Source organism: Genypterus blacodes, unplaced genomic scaffold (genome assembly GCF_046128005.1).
Source record: "Genypterus blacodes isolate CSIRO-AG114 ecotype Tasmania unplaced genomic scaffold, CSIRO-AGI_Gbla_v1 ptg000019l_1, whole genome shotgun sequence".
NCBI lineage: Eukaryota > Metazoa > Chordata > Actinopteri > Ophidiiformes > Ophidiidae > Genypterus > Genypterus blacodes.
In genome coordinates, this window is record NW_027466832.1 from 3,366,875 (window position 1) to 3,385,876 (window position 19,002).

Sequence of the window (19,002 nt, forward strand, 5' to 3'; positions counted from 1 at the left end):
TACTCTCCAGTATGGAGTGTGGGTATGTACTGTGTGTGTCTTCATGTGTAAAGTAAATACAGCTGTCAGATAAATGTGGTGCAGTAAAAAGTACAGCAGTTACTCAGAATAGAAAGTCTCATATAACACATGGTGAAATTATACACACAGTATTTACATAGTAAGTTATCTTCAGTTATCTTCCACCTCTGGTAAACACACACCCACACACACACACACACAGAGGGGGGCCCCTCCCCCACATTCCTGTGGCTTTAATGGATGTGTCCATACCACTAAACGTGGATCGCCCTCGGCGTCTGATAGCACCCCAGGGTGCCAACTGTATATCCGAGCTTGCCGCGCCTCCTTCAAATTGTCCTAGTTTTTATCGAGAAAAACCTCTTTTCTAAAACTGACAAGATAATAGCCCCAATAATATGGGCATGCAAACCATGCATAGGAGAACCGCTCTTCAGCGTCCAGGGGACACGATTGGTTTGGTCCTCCCCAGCTTCAATCAGCGGGCATATGATCTCCCCCTTTTTGTTTTTTTATTTAGTTTTCCCCGTGCCTCCTTTTCTTAAAGATTGGCTCATAACTAGATTACTATAATGTTAGATGCTTTCTTCAATAAAAATATTCAGGAAAAAACGAAACTGCTCTATTGACACTATTGAGACCACAACAGTTTTTCATCAATGGAAGCTTTAAACCTTCTAATAACTTAATTTAAAATGATGATATATACCTTATACTGTATATGTTCATGTATGTTATCCAAACATCCATCCATTATCTATCACTGATTATGCACTAGTGGGTCGCGGGGTCGCTGGGGCAAATCCCAGCTGTCAACAGGCGAGGGCGGGGGACACCCTGGACAGGTCGCCATTCCATCGCAGGGCACAAATAGACACTCAAAACAACACTCACTCTCACTCTCACATCACACCTACGGACAATTTGGAGTCACCAAATTAACCTGCATGTCTTTGGACGGTGGGAGGAAGTGGTAGTACCCGGAGAGAACCCATGCAGACACGGGGAGAACACGCAAACTCCACACAGAAAGGGTTGATGTTAAAGAACTACATTTTGGTGCTCTTGTCAGAGATGCTTAAAGAACAACAACCTTCTGATCTTTGCTCACCTGCGTCTGTTGGACAAACTCTCCTCCGTCTCAGTGGCTACAACGATATGGGTGGAGCCTCCTTGACTTTCTTCACGCATCACCTCAATCTAAGACACACACGCACACCAAATGTTTTCAGTTAGAGTTATTAGAACATAATATGTACATACACAAATAGCAATCACATATTAGTAGACAGTGAGTAGTTCCTTCTCATTCACACTCAGGAGAAGGGAGAGAGGAAAATGAAAGTAAGCACTCAGACTTTCTGTCTGCTCTCATCAATTATGGAGGAAGGTTTACGGTCTTACACACATACACTATCACTGCACACACAGACCCCATTTGTTGACAAACAAAACAACCTCAGGGCATGCATCCCAATTCCGACTTCTATAAACCAATTTATAAGATCACAGCGAAATCAGAGCAAAGCAGCACAGAGCCTCAGGTAGGCATACTGATGAGTGATATGTGCCTTCAACTGCAGGAGGTTTGTCCAGTCATTATTTGGCCCTGATGAAAAAACATTGAATCCTACCAGCTTCAGGCCTGCAACTTTGATGGACCATCACATTATAAACAACATTTATTTCTTATTGAAGCTGGCACAGAGTGTTCTTTTCAATGGATGCTGCCTCAGTGCAGACTGTTGAATGAACATGCTGTGGTCAATGAATGGAAGGAAAAAGTAGTCAGAGCAACAGTGCAGAATACCACATAAGTATAATTCAGAAAACAGTATTAATGAAAGTACCAAACATGAGAAAAGTCAAAAGTGCCATGTCAAAAATAAGCCTTTCTGCTGTGAGTAGCCACTAGCTGCTGTAGCAGGGTGTAGGCTAGAGAAAAGTACCGAATTCAACCTAGTTCCCAGTCCAATTTTCAGAACATGTCAATCCAAATCGGTTTTCAACTTTCATGTTCTGGTTTTACTTGAGCTCATTTAAAAATAGGAACCTGATGTTTTCACACCTCATGTTGTGTCATATATTCTTAATGTATGCATTCAGAAATGAAAAAATAATACTTACACCCAAATTTCAACATTTTGGACATCGCCTTAGCAGTGAAAGGCTGCAGATTTTGTGATTAGCTTGAAGAGTGTTACTGTGTAACCAGTCCATGGCCCCTGCCCCACACTAACTGTGCAGGCTCATTACTGCTGAGTGCAAAAATGACTTCCACTTGGATTGATGTGGTTCATGATCAACTTCTACTGGGGATTCAGTCATGGATTCCGCTCCAACATACAGTAGCTACGGGTGCACATCTGGTGTGAAGTTGCTTTAGCAATTTTTGATACATTGAAATATTCATTTACTTCCTTCAGTGAGTTAACACAAACCCTCCAGCTCCCACCCATCATTATAAAAGCTCATCCCATTCCTCAGGCCATTCATCATCACCAGCATATTACCATGCACTCAAACACACTCCCTCAGCATTAACTCGTCATTCACGTCAACTGTGTCTCATAAGCTCAATTTGATTGACGCAGGTCAGTATGTGGCCTGAGATACCTTGATGCCTCCTTTGGCTTTGCGTATGTTCTTCTTCTTGTTGGGATCTGTGTCAGGCGTTTGCTTGGTGGTGTTTGTGCCGTCTGAAGCTCTGCGAGCCAAAGCTGAAACAAATAACACAATTGAAAAATATACCTTGAATACTGAACTGAACTGAACATCCTTGCACATCCAATAACACATACAGTAGGTCTTTGGTGTCTGCCACAGAATATTTTGAGTGATGGTTACTTGAGTTTTCAAGTATAGCAGTTGCATGGCGTACTTGTTATCTTTCTGGAAAGACTCAGAGGGTGGAGGTTGGTGATATGCTTTCTGTGGAACAACCAGTTTCCCAAACTAATGTTTAGAGAACTTTGGTGTTTGTTTGTCCGTTGTTATTTATGCAAGATAGGCAAAGCGTCTAATGAGAGCTAGAGTTTAAGAGTTTAACTCTTAAACACAAAATTGCAGCATTGATCAAATACATTGATCAGATTGGTCCTTGAAATACAATCACAAATCTATGTGGGTAAAACTGCATTTCAAGAACTCAAATGGCTTCAAGTAGAATTCCGAGAATTCAAGTCAAACTAACATAATGTAGAATAATTTATAAAAGAGCTATTTCAAGTAATTTAGATATGTAGATTCACATGAGTGAAATGGATTGCCGGTGCATAATAGATGTTTACCAGGTAGGGCTAATTTTAACATGAAAGTCATGAAAAAGGTTCCTTTATGTTCCTAATGAAAGATATCTTCCTTTCATATCGAGGTCTGCAATGGAAATGAGCCTACCTTATTGTGTAATCTTTGACAAATCAAATAAGATGTATGTTGATTTATCATGAAATGAACACAAACTGAATATAAAATATAAACTCACGTTGCTGGCCTCCTGTGGTCCTGGGAGGGTTCTTTACTGAGGGACGTTTGGGTGAGGACTCAGGCCGTGGTGCAACAGGCTGGACAGGCCTCGTCTGCCTGGCTGATAGCCTCTTCAGACTGACATTCCGCTTCTCGAACATCTCCTGTACATCCTCCAGCCGCTTCAGGGCTTTTAGAACACTGGCCTGCAGGGAGGAATGATGTCAACAGTAATATAATCTGTCCATGACCTTACTAACTCAATGAATTAAATAAAAAAACGAATATTTTATAATGTGTGTCTGAAGCTGATTTTTTGGTGAGGTATATCCATCATACCTTGGTATCCTCTGACAGAACCACCTCATACTGATTGTGGAGATTCCTGAGTTCAGTTAGTTGGCTGTCTTCAGCTGTCTCCAGGAAGCGTTCAATGTCAGCCAGTGCTGACTCCGCCCCATCCAGTGACTGGCACTTATCTACAGCCTGGGAGGCCAACAAGTAGATGCCAGACTCACACCACTGGTTGACCTGTGCACAGCAGAAGGAAATGGTTGAGTTTGAACAAGACTGAGGCCAAACGGGGTCTTCCTGTAAAGAGTTTGCATGTTCCACAGTATTCACGTAGGCTTCATCCCACTCTTACTACTACAGACATTATTTTCTATTCAACCTTTACATGTACATTTAGCAAATTTATTCACATTACAACTGTCCGAGTTATCTCTGTGCCAGCTGGCCAGATGGAAAGACAAACACACATGCCAGTGATTACAGTACACCTGCTTGACTGCATTATACAATGTTTTGAAAAGGGAGCAACAGAAAACAAACAGATCAGAATTACATCTGACAATAAAATCCTTTTGTTGGTTTTGAATGGGAAGAAACCTTCTCAGCTGAGTAGCGTCTTTTGCATTTCTCCCTTATTAACATGACAATTCTATGACCATTATTATGATGCATGTGTACTGCTTAATGCTTCCTTCATAGTAATGAGTGACCTATGGTTATGTGGGCAGCATATGAATTGAAAGCACCACCATTTCTTTTACAGCCACACAAAGAGTGTCATCTAAATGCTGGTGAAATGAATTTAATTAGCTGTGTTGTTGATACTTACACAGGTTGAGCCAAAGTATAAAGTTCTGTTTACTGATTAAGACTGATTTTTTTTTCATCCACACATGGAATCACAAAACATGGATCAAATTCTTACCTCATCAATGCTGATGTATATCTGCAGCGATTTGGACAGTACATCCGTCTTTTTCTTAGTCTCGTTGCTGAAGTCATCACAGACCCGGCGAAGCTCCACACATTTGGGTCGAATAGAGTCCACAGCATAGTGATTACTCTGGATGAGCTGGTCACCGTGCTGCGCATGCAGCTGGGCATTTTCTATTGTTGCCTGGATGAACAGCAGGTCACCATATATAAAAAGTTTGACTTTAGAAAGTTTTTGTTTTCTGGTGAGAAACAAAAACTGGCAAAGTGGCAAAAGCTCTTCACATCCCAAGCTGGAAAGTCGTATAAATATTTCAAAATCTCACACAGAGTTGTCCAGCATGACGTTACATGGCTAGGCATCCACAGAGTTAATGGACTTTGCAAGTTATGCAATATTCAGTTATTGACAGTTTTGTTTCTTTACTGCATCAGGAGAGGTTAAAGAAAACAACAAAAACTGTTTTGTGTTTATGTGTATTGTACTGACCTGACCCTTCTCCTCCAAAACCTTGAGTTCCTTTAGTAGATGTTCAACTCTGGCAACACAATCCCCAATATCTGATAGGCAGGTTAAACTGTTCATCAAACCATCTAGAGACACTTTGACCTGGGCAACCACGGACGGGACACAGACAGAAAGAAATAGAGACAAGGAAGTCTCCTGTTAGCCAGACAGTTTTGGAAGAAACTCATACAAAAAAAGTCCTACAAAATATTAATTATTATTTTATTTCCCCACACAATTATCACAGATTAAAGTTCATTTAAGGTGGGCCCTCTTGTTTCACAGGTCAAAGGCAGGGAGCGAGAGATACAGTACCTCTCTGAAGTCCTGCTCAAAGTGCCGGAGCTGCAGGCACTGCTCCAATTTCAGATGATGTTTACACCAGAACTGCTCAAAGGCGTTCTCTGTCTCATCCAGCTGGGCCAGTAGCCTGAAACAGGTGAAGCTGGTTAAACACAGACTGAATCAGAAGCACTTCACATCAAGAGAAGCTTGCACTAGTATCACCTTTCCACTGTGGTCTGGTTCTCCATCTCGTCTGGGTTGAGTTTGTGGTTCTCTGACTTGGCTGCCTGCTCCTTTATACAGCCCAGTAAGGTGGTGCCCTGCTTCAAAGCCAGTTTGAGTTCATCCTGGATTACATACAAGGAACCATAGGAAATAATATTAGTAATCTTACTTTCCTGTAAAACAGCAGCCTGTGTCACACCCGAGACCTGTGATTGTCTCTTAACTCACTCAGACAAAACAGTGGTTATTGTGCTTGACCCTAAACACCTTATATACAGATTATCGTACACAACGTAAGGAATCTAGGAATCATCTTTAATCAGGATTTGCCATTTTACTCCCTCATAAAACTAATTTCAAGGACGCAACATTGCAAAAATCAGGCACATTCTGTCACAGAATGATCCAGAAAAACGCTGCATTAATGTAGTTCATTAATATCAGGCTGCCCAAGTTCAATGGTTTGACATTCTTCCAAAAGCATGCATGTCAACACTTCTGTTTTATTTTTATCTTCATGTCCACGGGACTGTGTACACAGTCGCCCATTAAGTTGGAATAAACAATTCAACATGAGGTCAACAGGTCATAATCCAACTTTATGGGCAACAGTATATATAAAGATACACTGTGGCGACCATAAAGTTGGAATGAGTAGTGTTAGCTTGAGTGTAACTAACACTACTCATGTTAGTTACACTGCATTCAAACTACTCTCTTAATAAAGACGTTATATTTCAAGCTACTACAAAAAAAGTAGCTTATTACACTGAAGCTACCTCATGGGAAATATCTATTTCTGCTTGTTTTACTCCTTCTGCAGTTTAGTCCATATCAATTACAGTATGATTTCAGAAACAGCCTGTGTTTCTTTATTTACAAACAGAGAGTACACACAAAGTTCTACTTCTAAAAATGAGGATTAGTTAATGAATGTGTTTTTCTTCAGCCTTTATTTCCTTTAAGGGAATGTGTGATGTGATGCATGCTGGGATGTGTTCAGAGGAGTACTGGTGCTGGTTGCGAAAGTTTTGTGTGAGTGTGTGTTTTGAATAAAGTTCAGCAACAGTTATGATAGTGCTGGTCATTGATTTAATGAGTGGAGGTGCAGCTTTTGCCAACTTACACAGCTAACATGACAACTGTCCAGCTGCTGAAGAAATAAGTAAGGTGGTAATACTCTCTGTGTTATAAAGCCAACATGTACTGTCTGTGTACCTTGAGATTGTTGTGCTTGTCTGTGTGAGCGATGAGCAGGTCTTTGGTGCACTGGACGTCATTGGGCAGCTCCGTCTCTGCCAGGTTTGTCCCAAACTTCTGTAACATCTGAGCTGTACTTTTTACTGTCATGGCAAAGTTCTCTATGGCCTGGAAGAACATTCACACACACATTACTGCCCATTCATCCACCAGATGGTCATTTCTCAACTTCTCTTTTCTAAAGGCTTGGAGTTGTATGTGTCATTGTATGTGATATTGGGTTATACACATAAACTGACTTGACTTGACTGAGTTGTGAATCCAGAGCATTGTATTGTAGTACATAAGTACACGTGTATCACTGTACCTCTCCATCAGCATATTTGTTTATGTTTAATGTGTCAGTGGATCCTTTTACAAATAAAGGATTCAGGATGGATCTAATATAAACCATACATTTATTTGTCATTCCCCCTGTATTATGCGTATTTGATAAGATTTCTGCCTTTACCTACTTCATTTTGTCATTATTAGGTCAAATATTGTGGAGTCCACTCACTGTTCTGTGATGTATCCACTGACTGTGACAGTACTCCAGGCTTCCTCCCAGCTCAAGAGTCAGCTGACCTTTATCCACATAACCATGCAGATCGGACAGAGAGTTCAGCATCACAATCTGCAAACACATGGAATAGGAGGTTTGTTTCTGTAAGGCACCTCACACACTGTTTGCTGCATTACAGCATCCCATTTCGTCCGGTAAAGCTGACCTGTAAAATAGCCGATACCGATGAATGTGAAAATCTAAAATGAATGACAGCCAATCACATTTGAGAGTTTTCAACAACATTCCAGACTAAATAAGTTGGGTCAATAATTTGATTTTAAAAGATGCAGGCATGAGTTCAATTTTTGTTGAGTAAATTCTAGACGTTGACACTGAGATGTAAAATGAATTAACACTCAACATTAACTAAATTAAATTAAATAAAACAGTGAATTAATTATGAATAAAATAGCTTCAGAAACTGTTCAGAAAACATGTTTTCAAATGGATACATACATTTGACTTTTCATTTGAAAATGATGTCTTCAATTGTGGTGCTACATTTACACATTTTTTTTAAGCTATTGGTGTAAGCTGTCCACTCACTACCTGATCTTCTTTAAATGACAACATCTTTAAATTGATTACCGATTGGTACCATTTTTTGATACTTCGTAATAAAATACCCAATACAGCAACAGCGATTTGAAGTATATTGTACACCTTTTATTGCGATATGAACCAAATTCAGAGGCAAGTTGTATTCAGAGCAACACTAAGTCATCATGATATTATATCAAATGTCCAGTCTTTTCTCATGATTGGTACAGCAGCATGCTTACCGGTACCTTCATTTTAAAGTCATCTCTGTGCAGCTTAATTCCAATGTCTGCTATGGCTCTCTGGAGGAATTTGGATGGTCTCAGCACCAGCACCAGCTGCAGGTTTCCAGGAAATGCCCCCTACATAACACAGCAACATGTCTGTTTACATTTGTAAATCTTTTCATTCATTCATGAACCCGATTAGTGCATGCAGTGCTGAGAACGCACAGACAGAATCAGCCATGCAGTGCACCACAGGTGTGAATGCATGCTTATGCTTATATTGAAGGCATCAACCATGAACCAAATACAACTTACAATGCTTACAAAACTATGAAACTTTGTACATGTTTTTTAGGTAAATTTATCCTTGAGGGTGTAGGAGGCATTTAACAACATGGGGCCTGTAGTCATTGTCACATGTTCAAGGCGAGTTCTTCCCTATGATATTTTGGCCCAAGGCAGCAGCCTTGAGGGTCTTTAGTTCTCGTGCAGTGCACTCTAGGGGAAACAAATACACATCCAAACACACTGCTCGGGAGCAATAGCTGTTAGCAATATGCTGACTAGCAGACTTGAGAGCAGAGGGAGAGTGCACAAATAAAGTGTCTCTATAATAGTAATAGACTCTGTGCAATAATGAGTGGTGTCTCAGAGCCTCCTATATTTTAAGTATAGGGAGTATTTAATACACATTTTAAAGTCTACGAGCATGAATGTGTATGTTGTCATGGGTATGGATGAAATGTGCTTGGGCGTGTGTGTGCGTGTGTGTGTGTGCGTGCGTGCGTGCGTGCGTCAAGTGTGTGTGTGTGTGTGTGTGTGTGTGTGTGTGTGTGTGTGTGTGTGTGTGTGTGTGTGTACTGATGTACATTAATATTTGTATATTTTTTTATAATTTACTTTTTTTATGCTACAAACTGGATTGCTCCAACAGAGTTGTGTTGTATCACATGCAATGACTCTTATCTACCTAACTATCTAAGTGTTTGAAAAGCTCAAACTTTGTGATTCTGAGAGATTTAGCTCACTCCATGGTCCTCCCACACTGAGCATGCACAGGACCACACTACCATGGTCCAACATCCCCACAATGCATTTCAAGAATCCTTATACCTGCAGGTCATGGTATGAATATATAAGCATTAAGAAATGCCATCAGTCAGCAAGCGATCAGCAGATCAAACTTCTTAGGGTAAAATAATGACATGCATGCACGCACGCACACACACACCAAAAGTATTAGATATTATTTTGATATTTCATTGCCAACTTTAAAGGAAGGTGGCATTGACAACATGCGGGTAAAAACAAATGCACACTTAAATTACCAAAGTGTGGATACAGCAAGTCAGTATATTGGGATACAGCTAGTATGTGCCAGTGAGTTGAGTTGCACTAAAAAGAAAAAAACTACAAAACACTATCCATGCCATTACATTTAAATAAATGTAAGTGTCTGAGTACTTACAGCTATCCTGGAGAGTGAAGCCTTGACTGCGCTCCATTTGTCCTTCCGCCGATCAATGATGATGACGAAGCCGATACTGGCAGCATCCAGGCTGAAGACAGGACGCAAAGTGCACATCAAACAGGATTACAGGATCTTCTGTGTGTGTTTGTGTGTATGTGTATGTGTTAATCATAGGCGCCTATCAAGACACTCAAGGTCACCGTGTATTGCAATTTGCCAAATGGCAATACATAGTAAAATTAAAACATTAATAACAGAAAGATTCTCAGTGAGTAGGCCCTTTTAAGTAAACAGGTTGTGATATGTGTGGGGAACAAACTCTGATGTTTCTTCTGCTTTATATGCACAGGAAATCCAAGGCAGGTTATAAATTAAGCGATCAAGTTGAATAAGACTAGGAAAATGAAAGTAAATGAAATCACATAGAATCATAGCAAGATGGTGGTCAATGTCAACTTACAAATATGCAAAGGACCTAAATTCGGCCTCTCCTCACTATCCTGCTTATCATTAGCATCTGCTCATAAAGCCATTTTCTGACATCCTATTTATTTCTGAAAAGTTGAAACATGTTCCTTAAGTTTTCTGTCTACATGTATACAAGGACTATATATTTCCCACCAATAATTCTGGTTCTGGTCAGAGCAGCAGGCAAAGTAACCCATCTCTCTCCCAGGACATTCCCAGGTAAGATGGGATAGACAGTATAAGACCTCCACTGTGGTCTGGGTCTGTGTAGCCTGGATCGCCTCCATGTTGTGGAGTCCATCAAGGCATCCTGATCAAATACCCAAACCATCTCAGCTGGATATTTTCAATGCAAAACTTCCACTCCTAGCTACATCCTAACGTCCCTAATGACCCCTGAGTCCTGACACTAAATTCATTTAGTCTGCTTGTATCATCAATTCCAATCTTTCTTACATTACATCACTAGCAAGAGTTGACGACTGCACAACTGTAGAGGGGATTAGAGCATAGATTGGCCTGTAAAGTCTATGACTAATGGAATACATTATAGTTACAGTTTTAATGATGAGCTTTTCAAATACTGCTGTCCTGTGAATATTATGCTTTATATTCACTTCATGTGGAAAAAGGAAAGCAGTCACTGCAAGTTCAATTTCAATTTTTTGCATCATGTGTTGTAATAACTCTATATGTATATGTATATTAAAACTGTCATATAATAAAACGTATTTACTTGTGCACTATAAAATGCAATGTGTTGCTTGCTGGTGGAGCTTACTACTATCTAAATTATTCTATATGCTTAAGTGTTAGTGATGAGACTGCTAAATGTTGTTTAATTGTTGTGAAATGCTGCAGTACTGCAAATGATCTGACTGCACGGACCGAGGGATTTTAGTAATTGTGCTCTTGCCACTTCATTGGTATGTTGAGTGCAAATAGAGTCATTACAATGAATAGAATCTCTAGCGGCTATTAGGATTGGTTTGTTGAAGCATCTTAAAGGTTACATTCAGGTCAGGCACAAGGTTTGTCATTTAATGTGCAGTGAGCAGAGGGAGTTTCTAATTTCACTAATGGCTGAACTAATTGAGTTAGAGTCTGATGATGTTAAATAAAGTTAACCCTAAGAACATTTTACCATTTAACACCAGCTTGTGCTCATGTCCCAGGCTAAAGCAGCGGTGTGCTCATCAAACCCAAGTTGGGATCCCAAAAGTTTATTTATAATACCAGTGTTTTGACCATCAAGGTCTTCTTCAGGACAATACGCATGTGGTGACAGACTGGGCTTTATTTAACAATTTGCAGCTATAGGCAATCATAATCTATCTGACGGATGTATCCGTCAAAGACTAAACAGGATAAGTAGAATATGAAGTGGTTGTTCTAATGTGCACAGAATTAATTGTGTGAACTATCTCTATTTTTTCTTTACTGCTTTGCACAACTGCAATGCAAACTTAAGTGAAAATGTAGTTAGATTTGTGTATCCTTAGTGTGTCCTGCTTCACTTGATCTTGACATAAGTGAATCATTGTGTGTGTGTGTGTGTGTGTGTGTGTGTGTGTGTGTGTGTGTGTGTGTGTGTGTGTGTGTGTGTGTGTGTGTGTGCGTGCGTGCGTGCGTGTGTGTGTGTGTGTGTGTGTGTGTGTGTGTGTGTGTGTGTGTGTGTACCTGGGGATGCTGGTCAGGTATGTGACCACATTGAGGAAATCCTCATCAGGCACATCACTGAAGCCTGAGTACTCTGGAAAGGTGATGATTGGAGCACCATCCTCCCCTCGACCCCCTGCGGCACAAAAAAACCCCAAACATATGGCACCTTGATTAAATGACACCGTGTTACCAAATATTCATCATTCATTTTTGTAAATCTCTTGAATCCTCAATCCAAATCTAATGAAAGTAAGACTCGGGTGTGTGAAATCATCTTCACTGACACATACGGGACATACAGCATGTTATCATTGCAAAGCTTCAGTTACATGAAATTGTCACAAGATGGCGACATTGTTCTATAAACTCTGTAAAAATGCATCATCAGAGATCGGACAAAAACATGTTTTTCTTGACATGAAGCCAACTTTCTACACATTTCAGAATTTTTCTTTTATAAACAATGGTTTAATATAAAATAGAATAAACAAATTGGAATTATGATGCATTATATTTTTTCTTTCTCTTAGGCCGAGAATCAATTTTGTAGAATCGGGAGGAAGAAAACAAGAATATGTGAAAGTTTCCACGGACCATAAACACCGTCTCCCTATACATTTTGTCCATATGTCTATCACATTCCATTCAGGTGCCAGTCAACATCCTTCATTTCTCTCCTTCTCTCTTCTTCCCCTTCTTTCTCTATCAAAAACAATCTCCAAAATGTCCCATAACATTGTCACACATACACACTTAACATACACATTTAACATTTGTCACAATTCCTGAGTAGGCTGTGTCTTTGGAAGGTCAAGCCTTGAGAGAAATCAGTCATGGGGTCTATAAACGTGTTAAACGTTTCGTCAGAGGAGTGTAACTTCAAGTCCACTTCAAGTCTCATTGTGCAGTATCACCATCTTTCAAACACACATATAATTACTCTGCTAAACTCTGCAAAGTCTATAGTTGACACTGCAGGAGGACTGGAATTCGCTTGTCATATGTTCCTCCACATGTCACACTGTTCTCGGTATGGCTTCATAGTCCAGTACTGCAGTGTATTATGTTTACCCCACATGGTAACTGATCATAACCAGGCTCTATTGAACCACACAACAACAGGCTGGCATGTTACAATTAACTGTGATGTGTACAATAACAGCCTATGTGTAAATGCCATACTATTATCAACAGTAACAATAATAACCATAAATATTGAGTTCCTATTAATTATTCAGTGCACTTAGGTTTTCTAAAACAAATCACTGATGAAGTGTACACACACGCGCTCGCACACACACACACACACACACACACACACACACACACACACACACACACACACACACACACACACACGCCAAGTGGCACACTGCTAGTTTGTTAATGAAAAAAATCCTCATATTGATGGTGAAAAAATGGAAAATGTTTAACTGGTTTGGAAATGATGAGTTGTTATTATTCCTACACATGGAGGTGACAGAAGGTTTGGTATTTGAGCGTTGGAATGGACAGAAACTCACAGCGTTTAATGCTACTGAACATTTCCCTATTCACTGGACCAATATCATATATACATAGAGTATACAGTTAAAGTAATATAAAGCGTGCGTGCTCACTTCACTTCCCTTCAGTGTTGACACTTTGTGGTTGTTTCATATAGACTTAATTAGATATTTGTAGTGGTGGGTTGTTTATTTCAATAATATGGTTTGTTCCATAAATCAAACCAAACCTGGACCAAGTGGCGAGTTGTGGAATATCCCTGACGAGGCTGCTGTCACAGGCAGCAGAGGGACTTTACTCATCTCTGTGTGATTTCCCCTGAGATCCAAACTGAGAGTCCTTCCCTCAATGACTCATTCTGATTATACAAAAAACTTGGCTTCAGGAATGTGCTGAGGTTTCAGTATGTGTCAGCACTAAACCAGAAAGTTGGTGGACTGGGAGAAGGAACACTGGAAGTGACAGGGATGTGAAGAGGTGGATATGAGTGTCAGCTCCGCCAAGACTGTTCTCCTGTAACAGGCCGGACTAAGAATGGTTCAGTCTCCCACAATATTGGAAAGCAGGGTCTCACCACCAAATTGATGTTGTTGTTGTGTAATACATGTAGCAACAATAATTACATACCTGAGAGCAAAGCAAACTGGCGATGTAGCTGCTCGATGACATCCACAGCCAGCAGGGGCCTGATCTCCCGCTGCATGATCTCATCTGTAACAGTAAATAGACTCATCAGATACAAAATGAAACAACTACAGTATAACCAACAGCCAGCCACAGACACAGATGCACAGCAGGAGTTATCATTCACCAGGACAGTATATATGTATAAATGTATTGTGATAGTACGAGCTAAGATTAAAGAGTTAATTTCAGTTGGAATCCCTGGGCAGAGGGCACAGCAGCAATTTTGTAAAACATGTGTTAAAGACCACACATTGCAAGTATACACAAAGTAGAATTAAACAATCATTTCACTATTGTGGACTACAGGAAACGGCAGGTGGGAGATACGCCCCCATTCACATCAATAGTGCTCAAGTGGAGAGAGTCTGCCACTTTCAGTTCCTCTGTGTGCCGGCAGCAAGGATCTCATCTGGTCTAGACATTCTGTCACGGCAGAGAAAACTGCCCAAAAACGCGTGTACTTCCTGAGGAGACTCAAGAAGTTTGGCATGTCTACCAAAACTCTCCCCATCTTCTACAGATGTACCGTCGAGAGAATCCTCTCTGACTGAATTACAGCTGCTCTGCTGAGGATCAAAAGGGTCTTCAGAGGGTGGCAAAGACAGCGGAGCGCATCATTGGCTCCAACTTCCCCCCTGTGCAAGGCATCTATCACAAAACGATGCCTTAGGAAAGCACAGAAAATCACCAAGGACCACAGCCACCCAGGACATGGAGTCTTTCTTTTACCCTACTGCCATCTGGTAGACGCTACCGGAGTATCCAAGCATGGACAACCAATTTCACAAACTGTTTCTATCCCCAGGCCATCAGGTTATTTCACCAGTAACAATGATCACACAGTCACTTTTGTACTTTGATCACCAGCACTCACGTCACTTTATATTTATATAACATTGTACTCTGCTGTTATTCAGTCTGAACTTCACTATAACTCTATTTTCTTTAATGCTGAGTACTTTGCACAAATATCAATATGTTGTTGTTGCTTTCCATGTCACAGTAAATGTAATTGTACAGAACGACCCTGTGTTTTACTCTGCAGTTGGCAAATAAACTTGAAACTTGAAACTTGAAACTTGAAACTTGAAACTTGAAATTTGAAACTTGAAACTTGAAATTTGAAACTTGAAACTTGAAACTTGAAACTTGAAACTTCACCCAGTAGCCCAGTTTACTATTGGTACAATGCCAATCACAACCTCAAAGAAACTGCAATTAAATAAACACTAAAAACATTAAATAAACACACGATACGCAGCACAGGTATGGATAGATGCATATAAGAGAGGAATTGCTGTCAGATATAAAAGCATAATGATGAGACTGGATGAAGATGAGCACAAATGAAGCTGACCTCTGCGCAGGGGGAAATTCTTTATTGACTGATTATTGATAGAATCCTCACAAAATGCTTCTACACATCATTGCTCAACTGCGCAATATTATCATACGTACAAGTTTACTTTCACATGTACTTGGATGTGAGAGCAACATTGAGCACTGCGTTGCCATTGTGCTCCACGGGCTTGACACTTGAGTTTATGCAAACATCCTGTGTTTCCATCCAGGCTGTCTTATGCACAAATTCAAATGGACAATAGACGTCTTTTTACATTGTAAGTGTTCGAATTACCTCAGTGGCAATTTGATTTACAGTTTCCCTTTAATAGTAAAACGGACAAAAGTAAGTAGTAGTGAAAAACAGGTAGCAAAAAGGACTGAATAGGTATGAAATGTAAGTGAATGGATTAAGCTGGCTGAAGAAAATGCACTTCATAAAACAATACAATAATCAACTCGCTCATAAACTGACTGACTCACTCATCACATGTAACTCAAATTGTCCATTCATGACAAGCCTTATCATGTGATAAATATGTCAGTACAAAGAATTCTAAGGCACTGTTGTGTGTGTGTGTGTGTGTGTGTGTGTGTGTGTGTGTGTGTGTGTGTGCGTGCGCGTGTCCATTAAGCTGCTCTGGTTTAATGACTATTATGGTTTCCCTGCACTATGAAGCTCTCTGAGCTGTTGGTGGGTGAACAAAACTTTCTCTGTCACAGAGAATAAAGACCTGCATTAACACTGGCTGTACTTAATTACACAAAACCTGCTCAGCTGGGTGGGGGTGGGGCAGTGAGCCTGACATTTAATGGGGGCTTTATACTTGTGTTGTCTGTGTCAAATCTTTTGATTTGCCCAGGATATTAAAAGTACAGTATCCTCTATAGTCTGCCCAGAACACTTCACAGGGAGTAGAACACCCTGCAAGGCTCAAGACACAGTGGTTCAGTGTTCCTTGTGCAGAGTAGCGCTGGAGGACTTTGCTAAGAATTTGTGGGCATTTACAGGCACAAGTGATTGGAGGAGCAGCGCACCGAAGTAACCAACTCCTTTTATCGAGATAGATCCTAGCGAATACACGACAGCATTAAATATTGCATTAAATGCTTTCCACTTTTTCTTACTCTGTCCTCTTTCACTCATTTATTCAGGTATTCCAGGTATCATCTGTTATTCTACTCCATACCAGCAGCATTTGCAGTTCCTTCTCTCCGCCTTCCTATCTTCAACCCATTTCCCCATAACCCTCTGTATATACAGCCTTGAGTCCGATGCCAACAAACCGTGTGAGATGTATCAATCTACTCGCAGTGAGGATCGTATTAAGTTTTAAATGGTGTGTGTGTGTGTGTGTGTGTGTGTGTGTGTGTGTGTGTGTGTGTGTGTGTGTGTGTGTGTGTGTGTGTGTGACTAAGTCTCCCAGAGTGATCTCTCATACTTTCAGGACAAGGGACACTTCTTTCAGGACAATAATGTACACATCCCGGACAGCGAAGACAGATGGTTTGAAAGAGCAGTGAAAGAGGCTATCTATGTAAAGAGAGAAGAAACCATCTTTAAACAGGGGAGGAGGTCTGCTACACCACCTGTCACGTTCTCTCATCCCTCCCAAGAAGACTTAACAATCATTCAGCCCCTAATGAACTTCGTTACAGCAGAAAGGAGAACCCAAACGACTGTCACCATTATCCACACATGGCTAGAGGTGACTTCAATCACTCTAACGATGATCATTACAACCAGGAGGACGAATCAGAACGACCCTGACCCTGACCACGACTCCACAGAGGTTAAAACCTGGGAATCCCCACCAGTCTGACAGAACTGAAGAAGCCTTTCGGATGGGAGGTGAAACATCTTCAAGCCTCTACCAGCAAGTCCAGTGCCTAAGATTTACTTTCCTTGGATACCGTAACCTGGACGACTGAGAACCTTCACCGTAGAAAGCAGGAAGAGTTCGCAAAGAATCATAACAAGTATTTTAAAGTAACTACTAGGAGAATGGAAAGACATCTATAGTGATTGTGGAGTGGCTGAGCAGGTGACATGCTGACACACTTCATCTTCATCACCATTAACGTTATTTACATTACATTACGATCATTTAGCAGACGCTTTTATCCAAAGCGACTTACATTACATTACCACCCATTACAGAGGGGGGAGCAGTTAGGGGTTCGGTGCCTTGCTCAGGGGCACCTCGGCATGGACTCCAACCGGCGACCCTCCGGTTCCCAAGCAGAAGCCCTATACCGACTGAGCTACTGCCACCCCTATTTGTAACATATGAACTGTTTTTTACTGTAAAACTGCTGTAAAGTCACAAAACAGAAACATAAGCCCACTTTGTCAACCCTTTCCCACATTCCCTTCATTTAATGACTTGTTGTAATGATACATGCAGCTGGAATGAAGACATGCTTTAAGTATTTGCAGTATTTTTTTGCCTGAAACTGTTTTTCCCCCTGAATCTTCAGCAGCCAAAACTGTTCGATTGTACTTGTAAATATGAAGTCCATGCATAGCAATGATAGCAAACTAGCGCTAACATTACAGTCTTAGCGAGCAGCCTTTTAGTGAACACCAAACTTTGTCACACATTTTTTGCATCAGTCTTTCTTTTAATCGTTTGTCAGTGCAATGAAGTGCTGATACACCACTGCACTCTTGGATGTGTCTACTTTCTGTTTTAGTGTCCACGAGACTTGGTTCCTCATACTATGCCGATTGAAGACTATGTGCTTATATGGGCTTATAGTAACTGATGCATTAATAATACAGAATTTCCACAATTTCTATTATATCTACATACCTCTAGGTCCAGGTTGTAAGTCAACCTACATTTAATAATGTGTTTAGGCTGCTCAAACAGTTGGGACCACGTACAAGTGCATACAAGTCAGGCACCAAGTCTATTTAAAAACGGATAAAGATCATAAATCACCTAACTACCCAACTACTGAGATCCAATCACAATGCAGACAGAATCAGGATCATGATAATGATAATGATAATGATAACGATAACGATAACGATAACGAAACACAACTCCTCACATCAGTAGAGAGTCCGGATACAAAGATCCCATTTCAATGCAAGGTGTGAAAGGGGTATAAATGTCCTTTAAATAGCAAAAGTATGTAGAGGTTAGAATACACCAATAAGCCCTCAGCTCAGCCACATTCCAGAGAGCAGTCCCTTAGGCCAAGTTTGAGAATGGCTCCTTTTCATAATATCACCTTTGTGTAAAACACCAGAGGAGAAGTATGAACACCACCTCTACTAAGAATGTGTAATGATAAAGAAAAAGCCGGCAGAGTGCAAAACCTTACTGAAATATCCACAGCAAGACATTGACAGAGTACCAGATAATGTCAATCAAGGGCCAGTTTGTCATGAATCAAGACTTAAATTTGTAAATCAGTCAATGGAAATTCTTGTTCGCACAGATGACAGAGCCAAAAGATGACAACAGGCAAACGAGCAGGCGTGAGTGAGTTCCAGTCAACTCACGTTGTGTAATACCGTAGAACACAGCAGAGTGTGTGTGTTATTTAT

The 19,002-nt window shown here is 40.5% G+C and overlaps 1 protein-coding gene across 6 annotated transcripts in view; it reads right to left on the reverse strand.

The window, feature by feature from the left end:
- Window positions 1–19,002, reverse strand: part of mcf2l2 (MCF.2 cell line derived transforming sequence-like 2) — an 87,455-nt gene that overhangs the window by 59,167 nt on the left and 9,286 nt on the right. For 4 of the 6 annotated variants that reach the window (XM_076141646.1, XM_076141648.1, XM_076141644.1 and 1 more), the window contains 14 exons: window positions 14,040–14,123; window positions 11,925–12,039; window positions 9,774–9,864; window positions 8,321–8,440; window positions 7,491–7,607; window positions 6,950–7,099; window positions 5,729–5,853; window positions 5,537–5,651; window positions 5,204–5,323; window positions 4,706–4,897; window positions 3,826–4,017; window positions 3,506–3,692; window positions 2,638–2,741; window positions 1,133–1,221 (listed from right to left, as the gene is read on the reverse strand). In XM_076141646.1, the coding sequence (XP_075997761.1) occupies window positions 1,133–1,221; window positions 2,638–2,741; window positions 3,506–3,692; window positions 3,826–4,017; window positions 4,706–4,897; window positions 5,204–5,323; window positions 5,537–5,651; window positions 5,729–5,853; window positions 6,950–7,099; window positions 7,491–7,607; window positions 8,321–8,440; window positions 9,774–9,864; window positions 11,925–12,039; window positions 14,040–14,123 (1,801 nt within the window). The remainder of the gene's footprint in view (window positions 1–1,132; window positions 1,222–2,637; window positions 2,742–3,505; window positions 3,693–3,825; window positions 4,018–4,705; window positions 4,898–5,203; window positions 5,324–5,536; window positions 5,652–5,728; window positions 5,854–6,949; window positions 7,100–7,490; window positions 7,608–8,320; window positions 8,441–9,773; window positions 9,865–11,924; window positions 12,040–14,039; window positions 14,124–19,002) is intronic. The other 2 variants (XM_076141645.1, XM_076141650.1) reach the window with 1 other exon arrangement.